This window comes from Bubalus bubalis, chromosome 3 (genome assembly GCF_019923935.1).
Source record: "Bubalus bubalis isolate 160015118507 breed Murrah chromosome 3, NDDB_SH_1, whole genome shotgun sequence".
NCBI lineage: Eukaryota > Metazoa > Chordata > Mammalia > Artiodactyla > Bovidae > Bubalus > Bubalus bubalis.
Window position 1 is genome coordinate 16,278,822 of NC_059159.1, and position 25,317 is coordinate 16,304,138.

The 25,317-nt window shown below is 37.4% G+C and overlaps 1 protein-coding gene across 15 annotated transcripts in view; it reads right to left on the reverse strand.

Annotated features, from left to right (window-relative positions):
- Positions 1-25,317, reverse strand: part of EFCAB3 (EF-hand calcium binding domain 3) — a 177,653-nt gene that overhangs the window by 88,107 nt on the left and 64,229 nt on the right. For 13 of the 15 annotated variants that reach the window (XM_044938820.2, XM_044938816.2, XM_044938817.2 and 10 more), the window contains 10 exons: positions 24,708-24,761; positions 24,112-24,216; positions 22,574-22,627; positions 21,732-21,836; positions 11,263-11,316; positions 10,698-10,799; positions 6,904-6,957; positions 3,493-3,597; positions 3,145-3,198; positions 1,845-1,949 (listed from right to left, as the gene is read on the reverse strand). In XM_044938820.2, coding sequence (XP_044794755.2) covers positions 1,845-1,949; positions 3,145-3,198; positions 3,493-3,597; positions 6,904-6,957; positions 10,698-10,799; positions 11,263-11,316; positions 21,732-21,836; positions 22,574-22,627; positions 24,112-24,216; positions 24,708-24,761 — 792 coding nt within the window. The remainder of the gene's footprint in view (positions 1-1,844; positions 1,950-3,144; positions 3,199-3,492; positions 3,598-6,903; positions 6,958-10,697; positions 10,800-11,262; positions 11,317-21,731; positions 21,837-22,573; positions 22,628-24,111; positions 24,217-24,707; positions 24,762-25,317) is intronic. The other 2 variants (XM_044938818.2, XM_044938822.2) reach the window with 2 other exon arrangements.

Below are 25,317 nucleotides of genomic sequence, written 5' to 3' on the forward strand. Positions count from 1 at the left end.
ATTCCACAGATGTACAAGGTAGTCCACCAGAATGAGATTAATAACTCTACACTTTAAATCACTGTGGTGGTATTTTTTATCATATTTCAGGATATTAAGAAAACAGGGTAACCAAAAATATCTACATTTACTGCACTGGTAGATTAAAAGAGTTCTGAAAGTGTTTAAAGATTCTCTGATACTGGGAAAGATTGAAGGCAGTAAGAGAAGGGGACAATAGAGGATGAGATGGTTGGATGGCATCATTGACTTAATGGACATGAGTTTGAGCAAGCTCTGGGAGTTGGTGATGGACTGGGAAACCTGGCATGCTGCAGTCCATGGGGTCGCAAAGAGTCGGACACGACTGAGTGACTGAACTGATCTGAACTGAAAGGGTTTAAAAAAGCAGACATAAAATCATTTTTGGAAAAACTGCCCGCTTCTTATTAAGTCAAAGGCCCCAAGAGCCTAGAACAGTGCCTGACACATCATAGGCATTCAATTAAAGTTTATGGACTGAAATAATGAAAGGTACTGGGGAAAGGGAAGTAAGGATGGGGGGAAAAGGTTATTGTAAGATTATATAAAATTATTTATGCAAAACTTTTGAAAATTGTGAAGCACTATAGAATTTTTTTTTTTAATTCCACTCAATTTAAAAAAAGAAAAAAGAATGAAGGTACCACTTATTTGGAAAAACCCATATTCATTGACTTGGGTCAATCTTCCATTTTTACTACTTCCTCAGGGGGGCAAGTGCCTCTCAAAATTTCCTGATTAATTGTTCTCAGCTCTACTAGTATAAGAAAAGTCTCCGTTCAGTTCAGTTCAGTCGCTCAGTCATGTCCAACTCTTTGCAACCCCATAAACTGCAGCATACCAGGCCTCCCTGTCCATCACCAACTCCTGGAGTTTACTCAAACTCATGTCCATCGAGTCGGTGATGCCATACAACCATCTAATCCTCTGTCATCCCCTTCTCCTCCTGCCCTCAATCTTTCCCAGCATCAGGGTCTTTTCAAATGAGTCAGCTCTTCGCATCTGGTGGCCAAAGTATTGGAGTTTCGGCTTCAACATCAGTCCTTCCAATGAACACCCAGGACTGATCTCCCTTAGGATGGACTGGTTGGATCTCCTTGCAGTCCAAGGGACTCTCAACAGTCTTCTCCAACACCACAGTCTAACACATGCCAAATTTAATGCCAATTGGTAACTTCACTATACATCTTCTTAAGATCATTAATTCTGTAGTTCGTGGCAATATTAGCAGAGTGGTTGAAAGACAGTTTCTGGAGCCAGATTGCCTGTCTACCACTAGATCTCTGACTCGAGGCAAGCTACTTGTTTTCTCTGTGCCTTAGTTTCCTGATATATAAATTAAGCATTAAAATGAAACTTATAGAGTAGTTTGGAAGATGAAATGATATAGTAAACTGCTTAGAACAGTGCCTTGCACAAGTCAGGACTATGTAAGTGTTGCACACTGCTATTTAATGCTGGATTAACAGTAGGGACTCGGGATTGAAGTGTTGACACTAGTTCTCTGAAATCTACAAAATCTCTAGTTCAGTAAATCCTCCACAGTCTTAAAAAAAAACACACAACAACCCAATGATTAAAGACTTGAGTATTCTTGTTAGACCTTGGCGGTTCCTATGGAGAGTGACACTTGTCATCTATATTGGGCAGCCTTCTTGCTGATCTTTCCTGAGTGACAGTTACTTGGCTTCAGCTGTGCTGAAGGCCTCAACTCCTTTTCTTCTTTTCATATATTATATATCATATCTTTAGTCATTCCAGCCCTGACACTGGCCTCATATCCAAAGTTTTGCTAAGGGGTATATTGATATCAAAACTCTCACCATCAACTGGTAGGTGGTCCTTTAGTTCCTGGATTTCTTCCTCTGTGAGATCAATTCCCATGTTTTTAAGGCAAATGTCCATTTTATCTGAAGATACCTTTGTCCCTTAGGAAAGAAAGGGATGGATATGAGAAATATTTCTAGTGATGTAAAGAGTGGGGCTTCCCTGGTGGCTCAGAGGTTAAAGTGTCTGCCTGCAATGCAGGAGACCTGGGTTCAATCCCTGGGTCGGGAAGATCCCCTGGAGAAGGAAATGGCAACCCACTCCAGTATGCTTGCCTGGAGAATCCCATGGACAGAGGAGCCTGGTGGGCTATAGTCCACCGGGTTGTAAAGAGTCAGACATGACTGAGCGACTTCACTTTCACTTTCAAAGAGTGGATTATTTTAGCTCATACTGAGGCATCAATACTTATAGAGAATAAAGAGCAAAGAACAAATGGCTGAAGTAAATGTCGTCTTGGTGTCTAAGTCAGAAATTCCTAAACCTTGATCTCTGGGATTTGGAAAACTTTTAAGAGAAGAAACTGAGGGGTTGGAGGTATCTGATGTGTGTGTGTGTGTGTGTTAGTTGCTTAGTCGTGTCTGACTCTTTGCAACCCCATAGACTACAACCCAACAGGCCCCTCCATCCATGGGATTCTCCAGGCAAGAACACTGGAGTGGGTTGCCATATTTTTCTCCAAAAGGAACTATAGAAAGAAAGAAAGTGAAGTCACTCAGTCATGTCCAACTCTTTGTGACCCCATGGACTGTAGCCAACCAGGCTCCTCCAGCCATGGAATTTTCCAGGCAAGAGTACTGGAGTGGATTGCCATTTCCTTCCAGGAGGTATCTGATAAGTCATGACAAAGACTAAAATTAACCTTTATAAACATGTCTGTACTGTAGGATTTGAAACTTGCTAAATTGATGGAGAACTATCCATCCATCCATCCTGTCCATGGATTTACTCTATCAAAATCCTATACATTTAATAACACAGATTTCTAGGTACTATCTCTGGAAAGTCAAAATCAATATGACTGAAAGAGGCCCAGTAATCTGAATGCTAAATCTTTCCCTCTTTCCCAGTTACTCTGATATACAACTTTATTCGGGAACCAAAGCTTTTGGGTTTACTGTAGTTAAACAATCTTGGTGAATGTACAGTACCTAAGGCATATAAAGAATAAATACTGAATTAATAACTGGGACAGCAGGATTAATAATCTGAAATATGTAAAACAGAGTTTTGAAAATAAGAACAAAGCTCAAGGTCCTCAGTTTTAATTGCCTTTTCATCATACTTCTCACTCACCTTCAAGAGACCTCAATTCTTTCATCAACCTGTTCATATACACCCTTCTTTTGGCTGAAAGAAAGGGAAAAATCCAAGGCTCAGTGTAGATATTTTAAAATAGAATACAACATGCATAATTTTAGAAATACAAAGACTTGCATGTTTTATTCTAGACATTTTTATTATTTCACTTAAAAGAATAAAACTCAGGAATAGAAACAGCTCTCAACTTGGTAAAATCATTTTGGTGGGGAGGGCATGAGACATTCCACAAATAGCACGTATTAGTCATATAAGTCCATAGTCTCAAGTTTCCTTGAAGGTCACTGTGATTTTTTTCTCCACTGTGATATTTTTAATGCTCACCATCAACTGGAAGTTTGTTCAGTAGTTCCATGCCTTTATCTTCTGTGAGCTCTATCCCCATGTTTTCCAGAAAATTTTCCAGGTTACTAGTATCAACTTTCTCACCTTTAAAAAGTAAAACATGGTAATGATTGACAATTTGAAGAATGATGATTCTTTATTATTAAAAAAATCCCTATACTGTCTTTGTCAATTTAGCAATGAAATAAAGCTGGCAAGAATGCAAACTACTGCTAAGACATGATCTTAGAGTGTTTGGCTAAACAAAGGTGATCAAAGTTAGGCTGCGAGTCAATAGATGGAAACATTCATCAGTAAATAGGTAGAGGGAAAGAATATATCACCAAGGAAATAACTTCTATTAAAATAAAATTTTGTGCATGCATTAAAATCCTGGTTTTGCAGTCTTTTTGATCATGTGTCATGGAACTATACTGGGCTTTTCTCCAGGGCCTTCTTCCTTTTTTAAAAAGTTTGTTTATTTTTTAATTGAAGGACAACTGCTTTATAGAAGTCTGTTGTTTTCTGTCAAACCTGAACATGAATCAGCCATAGGTATACATATATCCCCTCCCTCTTGAACCTCCCTCCCTTCTCCCTCTCTATCTTACCCCTCTAGGTTGATACAGAGCCCCTGTTTGAGTTTCTTGAGACATCCAGTAAATTCCTGATGACTATCTATTTTATATATGGTAATAAAAGTTTCTATGTTACTCTCTCCATACATCTCACCCTCTCCTCCCTTCTCCTATGTCCATAAGTCTGTTCTCTATGTCTGTTTCTCCAATGCTGCCCTGCAAATAAATTCTTCAGTATCATCTTTCTAGATTCCGTATATATGCATTAGTATATGATACTTATCTTTCTCTTTCTGACTTACTTCACTCTGTATAACAAGCTCTAGGTTCATCTACCTCATTAGAACTGACTCAAATGTATTCCTTTTTTATGTCCAAGTAATATTCCTGCTTATTTAACTTCTATGCAGAGTACATCATGAGAAACGCTGGGCTGGAAGAAGTACAAGCTGGAATCAAGATTGCTGGGAGAAATATCAATAACCTCAGATATGCAGATGACACCACCCTTATGGCAGAAAGTGAAGAGGAACTAAAAAGCCTCTTGATGAAAGTGAAAGAGGAGAGTGAAAAAGTTGGCTTAAAATTCAACATTCAGAAAACGAAGATCATGGCATCTGGTCCCATCACTTCATGGGAAATAGATGGGGAAACAGTGGAAACAGTGTCAGACTTTATTTTTTGGGCTCCCAAATCCCTGCAGATGGTGACTGCAGCCATGAAATTAAAAGATGCTTACTCCTTGGAAGAAAAGTTATGATCAACCTAGATAGCATATTCAGAGAAGGCAATGGCACCCCACTCCAGTACTCTTGCCTGGAAAATCCCATAGATAGAGGAGCCTGGTGGGCTGCAGTCCATGGGGTCGCTAAGAGTCAGACACAACTGAGCGACTTCACTTTCACTTTTCACTTTCATGCATTGGAGAAGGAAATGGCAACCCACTCCAGTGTTCTTGCCTGGAGAATCCCAGGGACGGGGGAGCCTGGTGGGCTGCCGTCTATGGGGTCGTACAGAGCCGGACACGACTGAAGTGACTTAGCAGCAGCAGCAGCAGCAGATAGCATATTGAAAAGCAGAGACATTACTTTGCCAACAAAGGTCCGTCTAGTCAAGGCTATGGTTTTTCCAGTGGTCATGTATGGATGTGAGAGTTGGACTGTGAAGAAAGCTGAGCGCCAAAGAATTGATGCTTTTGAACTGTGGTGTTGGAGAAGACTCTTGAGAGTCCCTTGGACTGCAAGGAGATCCAACCAGTCCATTCTGAAGGAGATCAGCCCTGGGATTTCTTTGGAAGGAATGATGCTAAAGCTGAAACTCCAGTACTTTGGCCACCTCATACAAAGAGTTGACTCATTGGAAAAGACTCTGATGCTGGGAGGGATTGGGGGCAGGAGGAGAAGAGGACGACAGAGGATGAGATGGCTGGATGGCATCACTGACTCGATGGATGTGTCTGAGTGAACTCCGGGAGTTGGTGATGGTCAGGGAGGCCTGGCGTGCTGCGATTCATGGGGTTGCAAAGAGTCGGACACAACTGAGTGACTGAACTGATCTGATCTGAGCATTCAATTTCCCGTAGATGTCTCACAGGAACCCCAAACTCAATATGACCAAAATGAAGACTATTTCTTTGTTCCTAAGTCTGTTTTGCTGAAGTCTTTATTTTGGTAAGTGTCATTATCACCTACCCAACTACCCAACTCAGAAACTAAGGAGTCATCCTTCACTCCATCCTTTTGCTTTATTTCCATAGCTCATGAGTAGCCAAATCCTATAGATTCTACATCTGTAACATCTCTTACATATGCCCCTTTCTTTCAAGTCTCATAAATAATGTTTAGTTCTGCCCTTTATTGTCTTTGGCCTGAACAGTTACAATCTGCTTCGTAACCAGTCTCCCTGACTCTATTCTAGCACACAAATCTCCATCCATCATTTATACTGCAGCTTGAGTAATCTTTCTAATTTGCAAATCTAATCACATAGTCCCCTGTTTAAAGCCCTGGAATGACTCCCCACTCAGCACAGAATGAAATTCACACTCCTTAATTTGGTATCCAAGGTCCTCCATAATTTGTCTCCTATATTAGTTTCCTGATGTTGCTATATGTTACAAATTACCAAAATCTTGGTGATCTAAAACCACATGGATTTGTTTCTTGTGCAGTTCTGGGGGTCAGAGGTCTGAGTCAGTCCCACTGGGGTAACATCAAGGTATCAGCAAGGCTGGCTCCTTCAGGAAGCTCTAGAGAGAGAATCCTTTCCCTTACATTTTCCATGTCTAGAGGCCACTTACTTTCCTTGGTTCATGACCCCTCTTCCATCTTTAAAGTCAGCAGTATAGCATCTGGCTTCCATTGCTGCATTGCCTTTTACTTTTTCTGTCATCAAATTTCACTTTGCTTCCTTCTTCTAAGGATATGTGTGATTACATTTAGGGTCAGCTGGATAATCAAGGATATTTTCTCCATCTCCAGATCATCCTTAGTCACATTTCCACATATATGGTCTTTTGCCACATAAGGTAACAGCCACAAGTTCTGCCCATCCCACTCTGTCTGGCAAAACGGACTCACCTTTCAAGGATCAGCTCACTCTTGCCCATACTATTAAAGCATTCACCAGTTTCTCCTCCTCAGGTTCAAGTGACCATTCTGCTCTTCCTTTGCTTTGTATAGGTTTTAAACAAAGCACCTATAACATTTTATTGCATTGCTTTATAGTTTTTCCCTTACCCCGACTACATAAGCTCCTGGAAGTTTAGTTTTTATGTATCTATACTTGGAATATAGTAGATGCTTAACAAGGAGTTAACAAAAATCTAACTTACTTGTAAAGAAGTTTCCTTCATCCATTACCACACTCACGTCTACTTTTCCCTCATCTGTAAGAGAAGACAGAATTGTATGCATAAAGACAATAAAAGAGAGAAATGGAAGACAGATATAAGTTATATGCTGAAGAAAAACATGAAATTCAGCAAATATTATGGTTTGCTTTAGAGTTTTATCCTATTGTCATTCCAAATGGAAAGTGTGGAAAGACAAACCTCTTGATTATAAGGAGGATACTTAACTCACACTTCCAACTTCACTTTTATTCTATTAAGATAAACTCTACATGGTAGAATGGTGGACTGACATTTAAAAAGTCACCTTCTCTACTTTCAGATCTGGAAAAATTATTTTTTTTTAAATTGATGATAAGGATAATAAGCATCTTAAAAGGGGCAAATGCTCAAGTAGGAGAGATTTGACTTGGAGCATTGAAAATACCTATTTTGGGGGACTTCCCTGGCAGCCCAGTGGTTAAGACTCCATGCTTCCACTGCATGGGTTTGATACCTGGCTGGGGAACTAAGATCCTGCATGTGATGCAACGTGGCCAAAACAAAACAAACCAAAACAACTTATTTTTTTGCTCAATCCACAGGTAACACTTAGCTGTATTCAGGTACTATCCATACTCAGTATTTTTTAAAAAAAGAGCTTTGGTCAACCTGACTAAACTTTAATAAGCAGTTTAAAAATCTTTATTTGTATTTTCCTTTTAAATGGGGGTATTTAGAAGGAATAGCCTGATGGATGATCAGTGTCTCACAGGAAGCTGTCTGTTCTCATGTATTTCAGTTAGTTCTACAGAAGACTCATGAATAGCCTGAAACAGGTCTCTAATGTTATTTCCCGTGGGCTCATTGACCTCAGAATTGGTACTCCAGGAGTTGGCTGATACATCCATGACCAAAATCACTGTTGTGGCATTCTAGTAACATTTAAAATACCTGGAAAATATGATAATAAATATATTTACATCCTTTTATAGGCAGGTCAAAAATATAGGGAAACTATATATTTCCAGTAATAAAGAAAAAATTATCCTGTGGAAAATGTCCATTTCTCTGGCCAGAGCAAAGGCATACTTAAGTGGCATTGTGTTGACATGAATATATATGGGTCATTATAATTACCAGTAACAAAATCTACTATTAAATGCCTACTATGTGTTAGGCCCTATCCTAGAAACTTACAACATTTAGGAAAGGTAACTAGTACATTCTTCTTCTTTTTTTAAGAAACGAAGACTCAGAGGGATTAATTTGAACAATCTTGCACAGACAGAGCTGAGTCTTATTCCAAATTTCAAATTCTTTCCATAATTCCATATAATCAGTAGAGCCAGTGGGATAAAGTCCAGGTTTTTACTGTTTTTCTCAAAGGGGTTTGTTATCTTGCAAACTTTTCCTAGTGGATACTTGTGGGCCTCACTATTAGGGGTTACTCTAACATATGCTAGGTGTGATAGTTATAAAGGAAAATTATTTTGGAATTATTTCTTCATTTTGAACTTGTTTCTGGTAGTTCAGAATTCATCCTAGCTAAATTTTTTCCTGTCTTTTTCTTAAGACTACTTTCCTCCTTAGTCCATTTGCTTACTTTCAAACTTTCCTTATCAAACATTCCCTCCATTTATTTATTTGTTTTGCTTCTCCTTTTGGTCCGATAATAATCTTTACAGTGTTCTGGCACAATGCTAAATTTCGCTAAGTCTGTGGACAGCTAACTTCCTAGGGAAAGTCAAGTAAGATAAATTATTAGAGTACTCATTTCCAAACATCTTTATACACATTTCTAGTTCAAAGTCCTATAGATATCTCAAATTCAAAATGTGTAAAACTGAAACTAGTCTTTTGATATCATAACCTGAATCTTTCCTGAATTCTCAAATTGGCTATGATACAATTTATGATTTAGTCACAAGGAGATGTCTGCTTCCTAAAAAAAATGTTTTAAAGCTAAACTTTATTATTAGTTTTGGCCACATGGTATGTGGGATCTTTGTTCCTGGCCAGGGATGGAAACCATGGCCTCTGCATTAGAAGTGTAGAGTCTTGACCACTGGACCTCCAGGGAAGACTCTAAAATTTTTCTTCTTTTTCATAACTCACCTGTAATCAGTCACTTAAGCCCTATCCATTTTAATTTTAAAATGTTTCCCAAATCAGTCCATGATGACTAATCCATCACTAACTTCACTTCACTTGCCCAGGCCCTTATCATCTCTTGTTGGAACATAGCAATACGTTTTAAATTTGAGTCTTTCTTTCCAATAGTGCTCTCTATGTTGCCATCAGCACCGATTTCCAAAAGTGAAGTATTCTAGATACACTACTGCCTATAGCATAAAGGCTAAAATTGAAGGGAGAAACAGACAAGTAAAGTGTAATACTTGGAGAGTTCAATATCAAATTTTTGATAATGGCTAGAACACCTAAATAGAAAAACAGTAGAATAAAGACAAACAATATTATCAACCATAAAACATCCTCCAGGATACACCATTATTTTAGGTCATAAAAACGTCTCATTCAGTTCTGAGATCACAGGAAGTATGTTCTCTGACTACAGTGGAATTAATTCAAAATCAATAGTAGAAGGAAATTTAAGAAAATACTTGGAAATTAAAAACACATTTTAAGATAACCCATGGATCAAAAAATCACAATGGGAAATTAGAAAGTATTTCTAGTTGAATAAAAATGAAACTGTATGAAAATTTTTGGATTACAGTTGAAAACAATTATGTTAGAAAAAAGAAAAATCTGAAATTAATAATCTAAATTTTCATTTTAAGAATCTACAAAACAAAGAGAAAACTAAATCCAATGTAAACTGAAAGAAGGAAATAATAGAGATTAGAAGTGAAATCAATAAAATGGAAAGCCAAAAATCAGTAGGGAAAATTGATGTTGGCTCTTTGGAAAAATCAACAAAATTGTCAAATTCTTAGCTAGACTAGCCAACTAAAAAGAGATAAGGCAGATCAAAATCAGGAGACCATCACTAACTTTACAGAAACTAACAGGATTATAAAGAAATACTATGAATAACTTCATGTCAACACATTAGACAATTTAGATTAAATGGGCAAATTCCTAGAAAAGGCACAAATTACCAAAATAACTCAACAGAAAGAAGGCTAAAACTCTAATGCCTGGTTTAAGGTTCTAGGCTTGGCAGCCTTCCTTTCCAGCATGTTTTCTGCAACTTTATGACATGAAGTGTATATCCTGCTGCTGCTGCTGCTAAATTGCTTCAGTCGTGTCCAGCTCTGTGTGACCCCATATCCTAGCCATAGAGAAATTCTTGCTAGTTCCCTAACCATGTGATTTTACATGATTTTATGCTTTTTCATGCACTGCTTTCCTCATCTAGGATTTTTTTTTTAATGAAGAATTTCTACACACCTGATAAAGTTTTCTCTGATCCTTTTCTTGGCAAACTTAGCTTTTCCCTCCTTTAGAATTTTAATGAAAACATTTTTATTATTATAACACAACCACATAGCCATTATGAGGACCTGTTAACATGCAAGCCTCTTTACTAGACTGTGAACTTTTGAGGACACTGTCACTTTTATAGTTCTAATAGCTTATGTATATCATCCTTTATTTTTATATTTTTAATGGTTTATGTATATTAGGCACTCAATAAGTTCCACTGCACAAATTGATGCATTCTTGAGGACTGGGCCCTTATCTCTTGTTTTTTAGTATATCTGCACAATTTAAATATACTCTCAGTAATTCTCACATATGAATCAAAAATTTCACCCAGAGCAGCTCACCATCCACGGGCAAGTTGTTTAGCAGGTCTTTATGTTCTTCTTCAATCTTAAAGCCCATATTTTCCATGAAAGAGTCCAGCTTATTAACATTAAGATCCACTCCTTAGGTAAAAATAAAATGGGAATGAGAAAAACAATAATGACAAAGTGAAAAGTGCTAGACATATCTATGCATTAATTAGAGAGTAAAAAATCAAAGGAACAATAAAGTTATTTAAGAATCAAGAACAGAACTTATGCCTCATTTTTGTCCAGAGGATTTGATTATAGTTCTTATGCAACATTTATAAGGAAAAAATTAAAAAATTAGGCAAGTCTGGTGAATTCTGGTAAGAAACTGCCTTTATAGTTATATTCAGAAAATAGAACTTGAAATGCAATGATAGAAACAAAAATAATTTCTTCAAAGCTAGTTATGTTCAAAGCAGTAAACAATGAGACAAAAACACTTAACAAATGAACATTTTAGACTGACAAATTTGTCACCACCAAAAATAAATGGGATTTTTTTTAAAAGCAGGTGCAAAATGTGAGGAGTCCCAATTTCATCTGCGTTTTTGCTCACCTCTGAGAGACTTTATGCTGTCCAGCAGCTTATGTTTGTACAGCTTTCCAGCAGCTGGAACATAAGGAACAATATAGTAATTGATGAAATCAGCTGAAATAATTAAAAAATCCTGGCAATTTAAAAAAGAACATTCTTATAATTTTACTCATTTTTTCTATTTATATGCCAACTAAGAGACAAATGGGGAAAAACTTTTAAGATAGTAAATCGACTCACTTTTTTTTTTTTTTTTTTACAAATGAAACAATTATTAGTGGTACCTTGCCACAACTTTCTCATCTCTCGCTCTCTTTTTTCATCTCATTTTTCCTTTTCTACTCCTCTGCTTAAGCTCAAGCATATTAATGTTCCCAAGGATAGCATCAGATATTGTAGGACTCATGAATGAATGAATAGTAGTTGATTCCTGAGCTAACACAACAATGATGACTGGTCTTTGAAAATGGTAGTATTGAACATTTCTCCATATTTTCATGTGACATCAAATTGATATTGTTTTAGATATTTTCATTGGCAAGCCAATGAGAATAAACTCTTCTGCAAAGAAATCCCATAGTGAAATGTCATCTGTTATCATCCCAGGCTTCATATTTTACAGAAATTCAAAGATTGATTTCTATTTTAGATGGGGAACTAGCATGGGTATTTGACACCCTCTCCAGAAATCAGCCCTGGAAAAAGCTGAAGTAAGAGTGAAAACTGGATTTTAGGAACTAAATGAAAAGTCACAGCAAAATCTCTTGGAAAATGGAAAACTGTACTGGTGTGTGTGTGTGGTTTTACAGCCTACATTGGAAGGCCTACTAGAGGTGACAGTTAAAGGACCAATGGGTGAAACACTACAAATGTCTGTCCTTGTCTTTATTATGATTCTTAAGTTATCATTGTCTACCCCTTTCACCACAGAAAGTAGCAGGAAAAGCCTAGACTACAGGTGAGGGATCTGGACGGTACTATCAGGGCAGTACATAGGCTTAGAGACTTTAGGAGAGAGGATCTAATTTACACAGGTGAAGACGCACAACCTGCCTTCAGGTATTTAATCATCCTCTTCTCTTCTCAACCTTGAGGGCTGATGGACTGCAATCTAGACTTTCTTCCAATTTTGTTTCTTTCTGAGTTTAAAGGTGAAACTCTGACCAGAGGTGCTGCTTGAAAGTATCAACTTGGGAATATGATCAACAATGCCTGGGTCTCTCTGCCCTGGGGTTCATCCATTCCCTTCTCTTTAAACCCAACAGAGGCTGATATAGACTGGAGCCTAACCTTAGACCCTTACTGAAGGCACATTTCCAAACACGTAATGATACTCCAAGAGAGAAAGAACTCATGGGACCAAAGTAAGTAGCCATCTGAGATGTACAACTACTTCAAAAGTAAACAAATTGGATAACATATACCATTTGAATCAGAATTATTGGAATAAAAGGACCAGGAATTTAAAGTAAGTGTGGCAAATATACTTAAGGAAAGAAGATATTAGATAATATAATAAGAATAATAAAGTATAAAAAGAATCAATGGAAATACTAGTTATAAAAGATTAGGTATAAAACATTTAATGGCTGAGTAATACTCCATTGTGTATATGTACCACAGCTTTCTTATCCATTCATCTGCTGATGGACATGTAGGTTGTTTCCATGTCCTGGCTATTATAAACAGTGCTGCGATGAACATTGGGGTACACGTGTCTCTTTCAATTCTGGTTTCCTCAGTGTGTATGCCCAGCAGTGGGATTGCTGGGTCATAAGGCAGGTCTATTTCCAGTTTTTTAAGGAATCTCCACACTGTTCTCCATAGTGGCTGTACTAGTTTGCATTCCCACCAACAGTGCAAGAGGGTTCCCTTTTCTCCATACCCTCCCCAGCATTTATTGCTTATAGACTTTTGGATTGCAGCCATTCTGACTGGTGTGAAATGGTACCTCATAGTGGTTTTGATTTGCATTTCTCTGATAATGAGTGATGTTGAGCATCTTTTCATGTGTTTGTTAGCCATCTGTATGTCTTCTTTGGAGAAATGTCTATTTAGTTCTTTGGCCCATTTTTTGATTGGGTCATTTATTTTTCTGGAATTGAGCTGTAGGAGTTGCTTGTATATTTTTGTGATTAGTTGTTTGTCAGTTCCTTCATTTGCTATTATTTTCTCCCATTCTGAACATTTAAATACAGAAATATAATAGATGCTGCTGCTGCTGCTGCTAAGTCGCTTCAGTCGTGTCCGACTCTGTGTGACCCCTTGGATGGCAGACCACCAGGCTCCCCCGTCCCTGGGATTCTCCAGGCAAGAACACTGGAGTGGGTTGCCATTTCCTTCTCCAATGCATGAAAGTGAAAAGTGAAAGTGAAGTCGCTCAGTTGTGTCTGACTCTTAGCGACCCCATGGACTACAGTCCACCAGGCTCCTCCATCCATGGGATTTTCCAGGCAAGAGCACTGGAGTGGGGTGCCATTGCCTTCTCCAATAATAGATGAGATAGAGTACAATGAAAAGAGCTGAAAAATTAATTAGTGGGCTGTTCAACCAGATTGAGGAACCCTCAGAAGGTAGCAAGGAAGGATAAAAAGGTAGAAAACGGAAAGTTAGAAGATGTGAGTATAGAAGTAAGAGTGCTAATCTTTGAGTAATGGGCATTCTGAAAGAAGAGAAAATAAAAATAGCAAAGAGAAATTATTTGAAGAAGTAATGAATTAAAATTTCCAGGATCAGAGAGAGATTAAAGACCTTATATTAGAAGGGCTCATACAGGTTAAAATAGAGGAGATAAAGAAAGTCCCAACCTGAACACATAATCAGTTCAGTTCAGTTCAGTTCAGTCACTCAGTCGTGTTCGACTCTTTGGGACCCCATGAACTGCAGCACGCCAGGCCTCCCTGTCCATCACCAACTCCCGGAGTCCACCCAAACCCATGTCCATTGAGTCAGTGATGCCATCCAACCATCTCACCCTCTGTCGTCCCCTTCTCCTCCTGCCCTCAATCTTTCCCAGCATCAGGGTCTTTTCCAGTGAGTCAGCTCTTAGCATCAGCTGGCCAAATCACTGGAGTTTCATCTTCAACATCAGTCTTTCCAATGAACACCCAGGACTGATCTCCTTCAGGATGGACTGGTTGGATCTCCTTGCAGTCCAAGGGACTCTCAACAGTCTTCTCCAACACCACAGTTCAAAAGCATCAATTCTTCGGTGCTCAGCTTTCTTTATAATCCAGCTCTCACATCCATACATGACCACTGGAAAAACCATAGCCTTGACTAGACTGACCTTTGTTGGCAAAGTAATGTCTCTGCTTTTGAATATGCTGTCTAGATTGGTCCGGGAGCTGACTGTGGCTCAGATCATGAACTCCTTATTGCCAAATTCAGACTGAAATTGGAGAAAGTGGAGAAAACCACTAGACCATTCAGGTATGACCTAAATCAAATCCCTTATGACTATACAGTGGAAGTGAGAAATAGATTTAAGGGACTAGATCTGATAGACAGAGTGCCTGAAGAACTATGGACGGCGGTTCGTGACACTGTACAGTAGACAGGAATCAAGACCATCCCCAAGAAAAAGAAATGCAAAAAAGCAAAATGACTGTCTAAGGAGGCCTTACAAATAGCTGTGAAGAGAAGGGAAGTGAAAAGCAAAGGGGAAAAGGAAAGATATACCCATCTGAATGCAGAGTTCCAAAGAATAGCAAGGAGAGATAAGAAAGCCTTCCTCAGCGATCAATGCAAAGAAATAGAGGAAAACAACAGAATGGGAAAGACTAGAGATGTCTTCAAGATAATTAGAGATACCAAGGGAGCATTTCATGCAAAGATGGGGTCAATAAAGGACAGAAATTGTAGGGACCTAACATAAGCAGAAGATATTAAGAAGAGGTGGCAAGAATGCACAGAAGAACTGTACAAAAAAGATCTTCACAACCAAGATAATTATGATGGTGTGATCACTCACCTAGAGCCAGACATCCTGGAATGTGAAGTCAAGTGGGCCTTAGGAAGCATTACTATGAACAAAGTTAGTGGAGGTGATGGAATTCCAGTGGAGCTATTTCAAATCCTGAAAGATGATGCTGTGAAAGTGCCGCACTCAACATGCCAGCAAATTTGGAAAACTCAGCAGTGGCCACAGGCCTGGAAAAGGTCAGTTTTCATTCCAATCCCAAGAATGCTCAAACCACAATTGCACTCATCTCACACACTAGTAAAGTAATACTTAAAATTCTCCAAGCCAGGCTTCAGCAATACGTGAACTGTGAACTTCCAGATGTTCAGGCTGGTTTTAGAAAAGGCAGAGGAACCAGAGATCAAATTGCCAACATCTGCTGGATCATGGAAAAAGCAAGAGAGTTCCAGAAAAATATCTATTTCTGCTTTATTGACTATGCCAAAGCCTTTGACTGTGTGGATCACAATAAACTGGAAAATTCTGAAAGAGATGGGAATACCAGACCACCTGACCTGCCTCTTGAGAAACCTGTATGCAGGTCAGGAAGCAACAGTTAGAACTGGACATGGAACAACAGACTGGTTGCAAATAGGAAAAGGAGTACGTCAAGGCTGTTTATTGTCACCCTGCTTATTTGACTTATATGCAGAGTACATGATGAGAAATGCTGGGCTGGAAGAAGCACAAGCTGGGATCAAGATTGCCAGGAGAACACATAATAGTGACTTTAAAAATATTGAATAAAAAGTTCTCAAAGTTCTCAAAGAGAAAAGTAATTCATCTATAAAGGAAGAAAAATCAGATTTGTCAACAGTGATTCTAGATGATGAAAGGCAATGGAGCAGTTATTATTTGAAACATTAAAAGAACTTTGAACTTACACACAAAATGTTACTTAAGTGTAAGGGCATAATAAAAAATATTCTCAGGTATTCAATGTTTAGTATTAATCCTACAGAGACTCATATTGAAAATAGTTTTAAAAGTAAGCTCTCAATAAGTAAAGCAAATGTAGGAGATAATACAAAAGGTATGGGAAGAAAAAAAATCTTCAGATATTTTGGTTAAGTCTGTTGCAGATTTACAAAAGTCTAGGTACAGGTTGCTTCCCTGATGGCTCAGGTGGTAAAGAATCTGCCTGCTATGCCAGAGACCTGGGTTTGATCCCTGTGTTGGGAAGATTCCCCTGGAGGAGGAAATGGCAATCCACTCCAGTCTTCTTGCCTGGAGAATACTCATGGACAGAAGAGCCTGGCGGGCTACAGTCCATAGGGTTGTAAAGAGTCAGACATGACTAAGCAACTAAATGCAGCTAGGTACAGAGGAAAAGGAGAAAAGATATTATCCATAATAACTGACTCTTACATCCTAGATAAACATCAATATGATTGGGATAGAAAGCAAGTTAAGTTGACAAATTGGTCATGAAAGTGTGCTAAAATCTTTGTCTTAACTGGGGGAAGATATAGATTGAAAAGTTTACGGAATCATTAGGGTAAATGGCTGTGAATATGTCTCAATTAGGACAACCACTATAACTTTTCAACTTCCAGAAGATTCAAGGAATATAGTGGAAATTATAAAGGTTGAAAAAAGTAACAAAAATACTGCAAACTATGAAATATGATAGCAGAACTATGTCCTATGTTACAGTAATTATAAATGAGTTCAACTCAACAATTACAAAATATAAGCTGTCAGAGTATGTTGAAAAACAAAATCAAATAATATGTTGTCTACAAGAGACACAGAGTAAAAGACATAGAAAAGTTGATAACAACAGCATGGATATGAACCAAGACAAAGCTGGGGTAGCAATCCTTTTTCCTAAATAGGAATTATGGCAAAATACCTCAAAGGATAAAGAAGGATGTTATTTATCTATAAAAGGATCAATAGAACAAAATATGTTTTCACCATAAATATGTACGCACCTAACAATGAGGCCTGCAACTATTAACATATAAAGCAGCAACTGACAACTGCAAGGAGAAACAGTATAATCATAGTTGGAGATTTTTTACATCCCTATTCAGAAACACATACCAAGCCAACAAAAATAAAATACATATTGAAGATTTGAACAATACAATTAATGTTTAAGCACATTTACTAACAGAATGTATATATTTTTGGGAGAGCACATAGAATACTAAAGAAAACAGACTATGTTTTCAGGAATAAAGGTATCCTAGAAAAATTCCCAAGTGATCAATATCACATATAATGTATTTTTTGACCAGAATATAATAAAATTAAAATTTAATAACAAAAGAATTGCTAAACATTAGACGTACCTCAAGAAGATAAGAGTGTACAAAAGATAAGAGTGTACATCTTTCACTCAGTCCATGAAAAAAACTTTGTGTCTTTACCTCACAAAAACTCGAAAGTAAAAAAACAAAACAAAACAAAAAACAACAACCCCAAATCTTGAAAGTACAAGGAACTTCAAACAAGCCTTTCTCTCTTTGCTTTGTCATTACTGATGACCTGACTCTGCTTCTTTTTTTTTTTAATTTATTTATTTTTAATTGAAGGATAATTGCTTTACAATACTGTGTTGGTTTCTGCCATACATCAACATGAATCAGCCACAGGTATACATATGTTCCCTCCTCCTTAAACTTCCCTCCCACCTCCCACCCCATCCCACCCCTCTAGGTTGTCACAGAGCACTGGTTTGAGCTCCCTGATTCATACAGCAAATTCCCACTGGCTATCTATTTTTACATATGGTAGTGCCTATTTTTCCACACTATTCTCTCCATTTGTCCCAACTTCTCCTTCCCACCCCAACTGTGTCCACAAGTCTGATCTCTATGTCTGAGTCTCCACTCAGTCAGTCAGTTCAGTCGCTCAGTTGTGTCCGACTCTTTGCAATCCCATGAATTGCAGCACGCCAGGCCTCCCATCCATCACCAACTCCCAGAGTTCACCCAAACTCATGTCCATTGAGTTGGTGATGCCATCCAACCATCTCATCCTCTGTCGTCCCCTTCTCCTCCTGCCCCCAATCCCTCCCAGCATCAGAGTCTTTTCCAATGAGTCAACTCGTCGCATGAGGTGGCCAAATCACTGGAGTTTCAGCTTTAGCATCAGTCCTTCCAAAGAACACCCAGGACTGATCTCCTTTAGGATGGACTGGTTGGATCTCCTTGCAGTCCAAGGGACTCTCAAGAGTCTTCTCCAACACCACAGTTCAAAAGCATCAATTCTTCAGCGCTCAGCTTTCTTTATAGTCCAGCTCTCACATCCATACATGACCACTGGAAAAACCATAGCCTCGACTAGATGGACCTTTGTTGGCAAAGTAATGTCTTTGCTTTTGAATATGCTATCTAGGTTGGTCATAACTTTCCTTCCAAGGAGTAAGCGTCTTTTAATTTCATGGCTGCAGTCACCATCTGCAGTGATTTTGGAGCCCCCAAAAATAAAGTCTGACACTGTTTCCACCTTTTCCTCATCTATTTGCCATGAAGTGATGGGACCTCATGCCATGATCTTCGTTTTCTGAATGTTGAGCTTTAAGCCAACTTTTTCACTCTCCTCTTTCACTTTTATCAAGAGGCTCTTTAGTTCCTCTTCACTTTCTGCCATAAGGGTGGTGTCATCTGCATATCTGAGGTTATTAATATTTCTCCCGGCAATCTTGATTCCAGCTTGTGCTTCTTCCAGCCCAGCGTTTCTCATGATGTACTCTGCATATAAGTTAAATAAGCAGGGTGACAATATACAGCCTTGACGTACTCCTTTTCCTATTAGGAACTAGTCTGTTGTTCCATGTCCAGTTCTAATTGTTGCTTCCTGACCTGCATGAGTCTCCACTGCTGCCTTGCAAATAGGTTCATCAGTACCATCTTTCTAGATACTGTACATATGCATTAATATATGATATTTGTTTTTCTGCTGAGTCAGTTTCTTGCTTTCAGACTTTCACATGAGAATCAGTCACTAGCCTTTGATATCACCCAATGGTCTTTCTTCTATAAAATGTGAGATTTTTTTCTCTTCCCCCCATACTTTTGCCCTTTCTTGTTTTTCCATTATGATTATATCATACTTTTGGGGGGGTTGGTAATTGAGATTAACTGCTCATTATTATGACTATATAAATATTATAACTAAGCCACATAATGGATACTTCCCATTCCATAATAGGTTATAACTATTAATACATTTCCTTTCATGTTGAAATTTTTGTCTTTCTTGCAGTTAATGATTGACTTTTTTTCAGTTTTTTTATTGGCGTAAGATTAATTTACAATGTTGTGCTAGTGTCTGCTGTACAACAAAGTGAATCAGCTATAGGTACACATATATCCTTTTCCTCTTGGGCCTCCCTCCCACCCCTCATTCCACCCACCTAGGTCATCACAGAATACTGGGCTGAGCTCCCTGTGCTGTACAGCAGCCTCCCACTAGCCAGCTACTTTACTCAGGGTGGTGTGAATATGTCAGTGCTACTCTTTCAATTTGCCCCACCTTCCCATCCCCCCACCCCCGCCCCCACCCCACCGTGTCCCCAAATCTGTTCTCTACTACTGAGTCTCTATTTCTACCCTGCAAGTAAGTTCATTAGTAACAATGTCTTATTTTGCATAGTTTCCAATGTGTCTATGTAGTTAATTAATCTCTAACTCTCAAACAGAACTGAAAAATCTCCTCTCAATATGTTCAAATAATGTTAGATATTCTACCAGTCCCTAGACTATCACTTTTTTTGGAGACAATATTCTTCTGCTCTAAATTAAACAACTTCTCTCATCTTTTTTAAGAAATAATTTTTATTGGAGTATATCTGCTTTACCACGTTGTGTTAGTTTCTATTGTAAAGCAAAATGGATCAAGTATACATATACATGTATCTTCTCTTTTTTGGATTTCCTCCTTCCAATTTAAGTCATCACAAAGCACTGAGTAGACATCCCTGAACTATTCTGTAGGTTCTCTTTAGTTATCTATTTTATACTCTCTCTAGTCTCGATGCACAGCTGTTATGTTGACATTTTCATGTATAATTTTTCTGAAAATTCTCTTAATTTCACTCTTTTTTATACTTATTTCAGCAAAATATTTATTATTTTTCAAATTGATGTATAATTACTTTATAATGTTTCAGGTGTACAGCAAAATGATTCAGTTTGCATACATATATACTTATATATTCTTCCCAGATTTTTTCCTTTATAGGTTATTATAATATATTAGATATAGTTCCCTGTGCTATACAGTAGGTCCTTGCTGTTTATATATTTTATATATAGTAGTGTGTATCTCTTAATCCCAAATTTCCAATTTATCCTTTCCTCTCTCCTTCCCCTTAGTAACCACAAGTTTGCTATGTCTGTGAGTCTATTTCTGCTTTGTAAATATGTTCCTTTGCATAATTTTAAAATATTCTATGTATAAGTGATATGATTGGTATTCTGTCTGACTTACTTTACTCAATATGATAATCTTTAGTTCCATTTATGTTGCTGCAAATGGCATTATTTCATTCTTTTTTATGGTTGAATAACATTCTATTGTGTGTGTGTATATATATATATACATATACACTACATCTTCTTTATCCATTCATCTGTCAACGGACATTTAGCCTGCTTCCATGCCTTGGCTACTGCAATAAATAGTGCTGCTATGAACACTGTGGTTCCTGTATCTTTTCGAATTAAAGTCTTCATCTTTTCTGGATATATGCCCAGGAGCAGGATTGTAGGATCATATGGCAAAATTCTATTTTCAGTTTTTTAAGGAACCTCCATAGTGTTTTCCACAGTAGCTGAACCAACTGACATTCCCACCAACAGTGTCGGAGGGTTCCCTTTTCTTTCCATCCTCTCCAGCATTTGTTATTTGTAGACTTTTAATGATGGTCATTCTGACCCGTGTCAGGTGGTACCTCTCTGTAGTTTTGACTTGCATTTCACTAATTAAAAATAACTAACATCTTTATTATATATTTTGAATATTTTAAAGCATTTTCATCTTTTCACATCCATCATTTTATCTTTACCATCATCATTGTACAGATGGATTATATCTGAATTATTGATTTGAGTTAGCCAAATTAACAAAGCATTTCTCCACATAATGTGAATACACCGTGTTTTCTATAGTGTATCAACATTGGATTTTACATGGTCGGTTGTGCCTCTTTGATTTTCAACACTTTTAGATTTTGTTACCTTCTACTACCAAACCTTTCAGCACTGTGTGAATTGATATACACACTGTGAAGAGTCTCCAAGAATAGTGTTCACAGTTTCCTTTGTACTTCCACAGCAGTGCATACTTATGAACACAGAGCACTTACTACTGTGTATACTATTCGTTTCTTTTCTTTGTTTATTTTGGGGGGGTGGAGTATGTGCTGTCTCTACCTTGAGTAGTTTTAGGAGCTGGACTTTGTTTTGTTCATCTCTGTGACTCAGAGCCTATTATAATGTCTAGCACCTAATGGCAACCAATTCACTTTCACTGAATGGATGAATACTTCATTGGTAAATGAAATGCTCACCATCGAGTAGCAAACTTTTCCTCAACACAGAATTCTCCTTCAGTTGGTCTCTTAACCCTATGTCTTTCAGAAGATTTCCCAGATCGTTATGGTCAAGAACCTCCCCTTAAAAAATAAAACAATGATAAAAGGTCAAACTTTAAATAATAATAATAGTAATAAAAATACAAATAATACCAATACCACTACCACCACTACTACTAATATCAACTGTTTGTGCAGCATCATCCACAAATATAGGATAAAAAGCAATAGAAATATTAAGTATTGTTTAATTACTTAGAATTGGAAGGGGGATTCAGAAATAGTTAATTTCTGGTAAATGGAGTTCTTCAATGTTGGGAACAAGTAACAAATACACCACACAGAAAATCATTTATTTTTGATAATAATCAAATATTTCTGTAACAGCTCATTAAATTTTCTGGTGCAAATAATTCTGCCAGCATGTAATATTTGCTCTATTGTTTTATTTTTGCCTGAATTATGAGCTTCTTCTCAGTGGTCAAATTACTACATGTGTAATTTGCCTTGCCATTTTGCTTTTAGAACAGCAGGAAAATAATAATATTATTGAGAAATACCAAAGCATAAAGGGTTTATTATTGAGGCATTATACTGTAGCCTTTAAAATAAGAAGTAGGCAACAATTAATTATAATAATGAATAACATTTAGCTTATAAAGCTGTCTTTTCAGTTATGTACACATTACCAATTAAAACAGATATAGTAGCAGGATTAATATGTCACAGATAGGCTAACAGAAAATACTTTAAAAATAACTTCTTTTGTTAAGTATTGAGATTTTAAAAATTATTCCTTATTATTTCTTCTCACTCACCTAGAAGTTCTTGTACTTCATCTAGAAGTCTATCCAGTTTAACCTTTCTCTCAACTACAAAATAAAACAAAATTTAGATATAATCCTGCTATGACCTAAATCATGTCCCCTTAATTTCATATGTTGAAGCCCTATTCCCCAGTGTGACTGTATTTGGAAATAAAGTCTTTAGGAGGTAATTAAGGTTAAATGAGGTTGTGAGGGTGGAGCCCTAATCCAATAGGACTGTGGCCTTATAAGAGGAAGATTTTTTTTTTTTTTTTCTCTCCACCCTGCCGTGTGAAGACACAGTGAGAAGGCAGCTGTCTGCAAGCTAGGAAGAAAACTTTCACCAGAAACCAAATAAAATGACACGGTGATCTTGGATTTCCCTGCATCCAGAACTTAGAGAAAATAAATTTCTCTTAAGTCACACAGACTACGGTATTTTGTTATGGCAGCCTCAGCAGACTAATACAGGTCCCAATTATATAAAATTCTTAAACTGTGGAGTAAAATGTAAGAATTTTGCAGTTGCCAAGATTTTTTTTTTCCTTCTAGTTAGATGTTTTATTTGACTCTTTGCATTCCTATGGACTGTAGCCTGCAAGGCTCCTTTGTCTGTGGCATTTTCCAGGTAAGAATACCGGAGTGAGTTGCCATGACCTCCTGCAGGGGATCTTTCCAACCCAGGGATCGAACCCATGTCTCTTATGTCTCCTGCATTGGCAGGTGAGTTCTTTACCACTAGTGCCACCTGGGAAGCCCTACATAAGCATAAGCTTGGGGGAAAAAAAGACTCTAAGTATGACAAACACATTTATTCCATTTATTCACCTTTTACTTTTTGTATTCCTCACTCATTAGACTGGGAGAGAAAAAAAATTCATTCCTAATTTTGCCTTGTTTTCTGTTTCAGCTTTATAGCTGATCAAATTGTAAGATATTAAAACTGTACACTGTGATTATTTTATATATATACATTGTGAAAAGTTGCCCCCATCTAGTTAATTAATATCTCTCACTATATAATCTATCCATCTATTAACTATCTATCTATCTATATGTTTTTGGTGAGAACATTTAATTCTATTCTCTTAGCAAATTTCAATTAAGCAACACTCTGTTATCAACTACAGTTACCATGTTTTACATTAGATCCATTGATCTTATTTATCTTACAGTTGAAAGACATTTCCTGGAGAAATTTAGGCAGGAGAAACAACATGATTAGTTTCTTGTTTTAAAAACAGCGCTGCTGGGACTTCTCTGGTGGTCTAGTGACTGAGACTCTGAGCTCCCAATGTAGGAGGTCCACAGTTCCATTCCTGGTCAGGACTAGATCCTGCACACCACAACTAAAGATCCTGCCTGCTACAACTAAGACCCAGCACAGCCAAATAAATAAATTTTTTTTTTAAACAATATATCTCTGTTTTTTAGGATTTGCTCTCTATAGGCTTCTGGCTTTTTCCAAGAAATTAACAAGTATACTTCAGATATTTCTACAGAGAAATAAAAAAAATCTTTGCAGGGCTCTGGGTACTTGAAGTGCTTACCATCAATTGGCAGGTGACTGCATAGTTCCTCAATGTCTTCCTCATCAAGTGGGAATCCCAAGTTCTTGAGAGCATCATCTATTTTATTGATATTAACCTTTCCTCCTTATGAAAAAAAGGGATAAGAATAAAGGAAATCTGTGATTATGCTAAAGAGGAAAAAATGCCTGGTCATATCAATCAATCAACATAAATGGAAGCAAAAAGCAATGACACCATAAAACTCTTGAAGTGATTAAAAAGAATTAGTTGAGGAATTAGAAATAGAAAAATTCTTTTCAGTGTTCCAGGAAACACTGTTACAGCAATTTACAAGGTGAATTTACCTAGAAGAAAGAGGTGACTATTAAGACTAACGAATTATAGCAGAGACAATGCACATATTATTACCATTTAGTAAAATTCAAAATTTGCCACACTGACAAAATAATGTAGCTATTTCTTTCGATTGTGTACAACTAAGAATGTCAGCTCATTAAAAAAACTAGACTAATACAATTAGCAAGCCAATCAGTGAGAAATAAAAGAGATTGTAGAAGAGTAAATGCAAAAGCTTGAAGATCTATTTTTTCTTTCTTGGCAGTTTTCTCACTCACCTCTGTATTTCTTTACTCCATCCATCAACCTGTTTTTATACACCATTTGATTTTCTGTAAGATAAGAGTCAATTTAGTTCATAAATAAGTGGCAACTCAGAAAGTACTATTTAATTGTTTGTAAATTTTTATAAATTTTTAATTAGTTAAAATCCCAAGAAGGAAACAAAGAAATGAGTAAGATTCTCAAGGTTAACTATACATTCTCTGGCATCTGATGTACTTACAGCGAAACTCTAACAAGTAAAACAGATTTTTTTCCTTTTATTTTTTTTTTCTACAGTGCACCTTCCTTCCTTTCCTCAGCTCTTCTAACTACCACCTTTCCCTACTTTTAGTTTTAGAATTGTTATAGATGTTGGTTCCAAAATTTAAAGCTATTTCTCTGTAACAGCTGCTGCTGCTAAGTCGCTTCAGTCATGTCTGACTCTGTGCGACCCCATAGACGGCAGCCCACCAGGCTTCCCCGTCCCTGGGATTCTCCAGGCAAGAATACTGGAGTGGGTTGCCATTTCCTTCTCCAATGCATGAAAGTGAAAAGTGAAAGTGAAGTCGCTCAGTCGTGTACGACTCTAGCGACCCCATGGACTGCAGCCTACCAGGCTCCTCC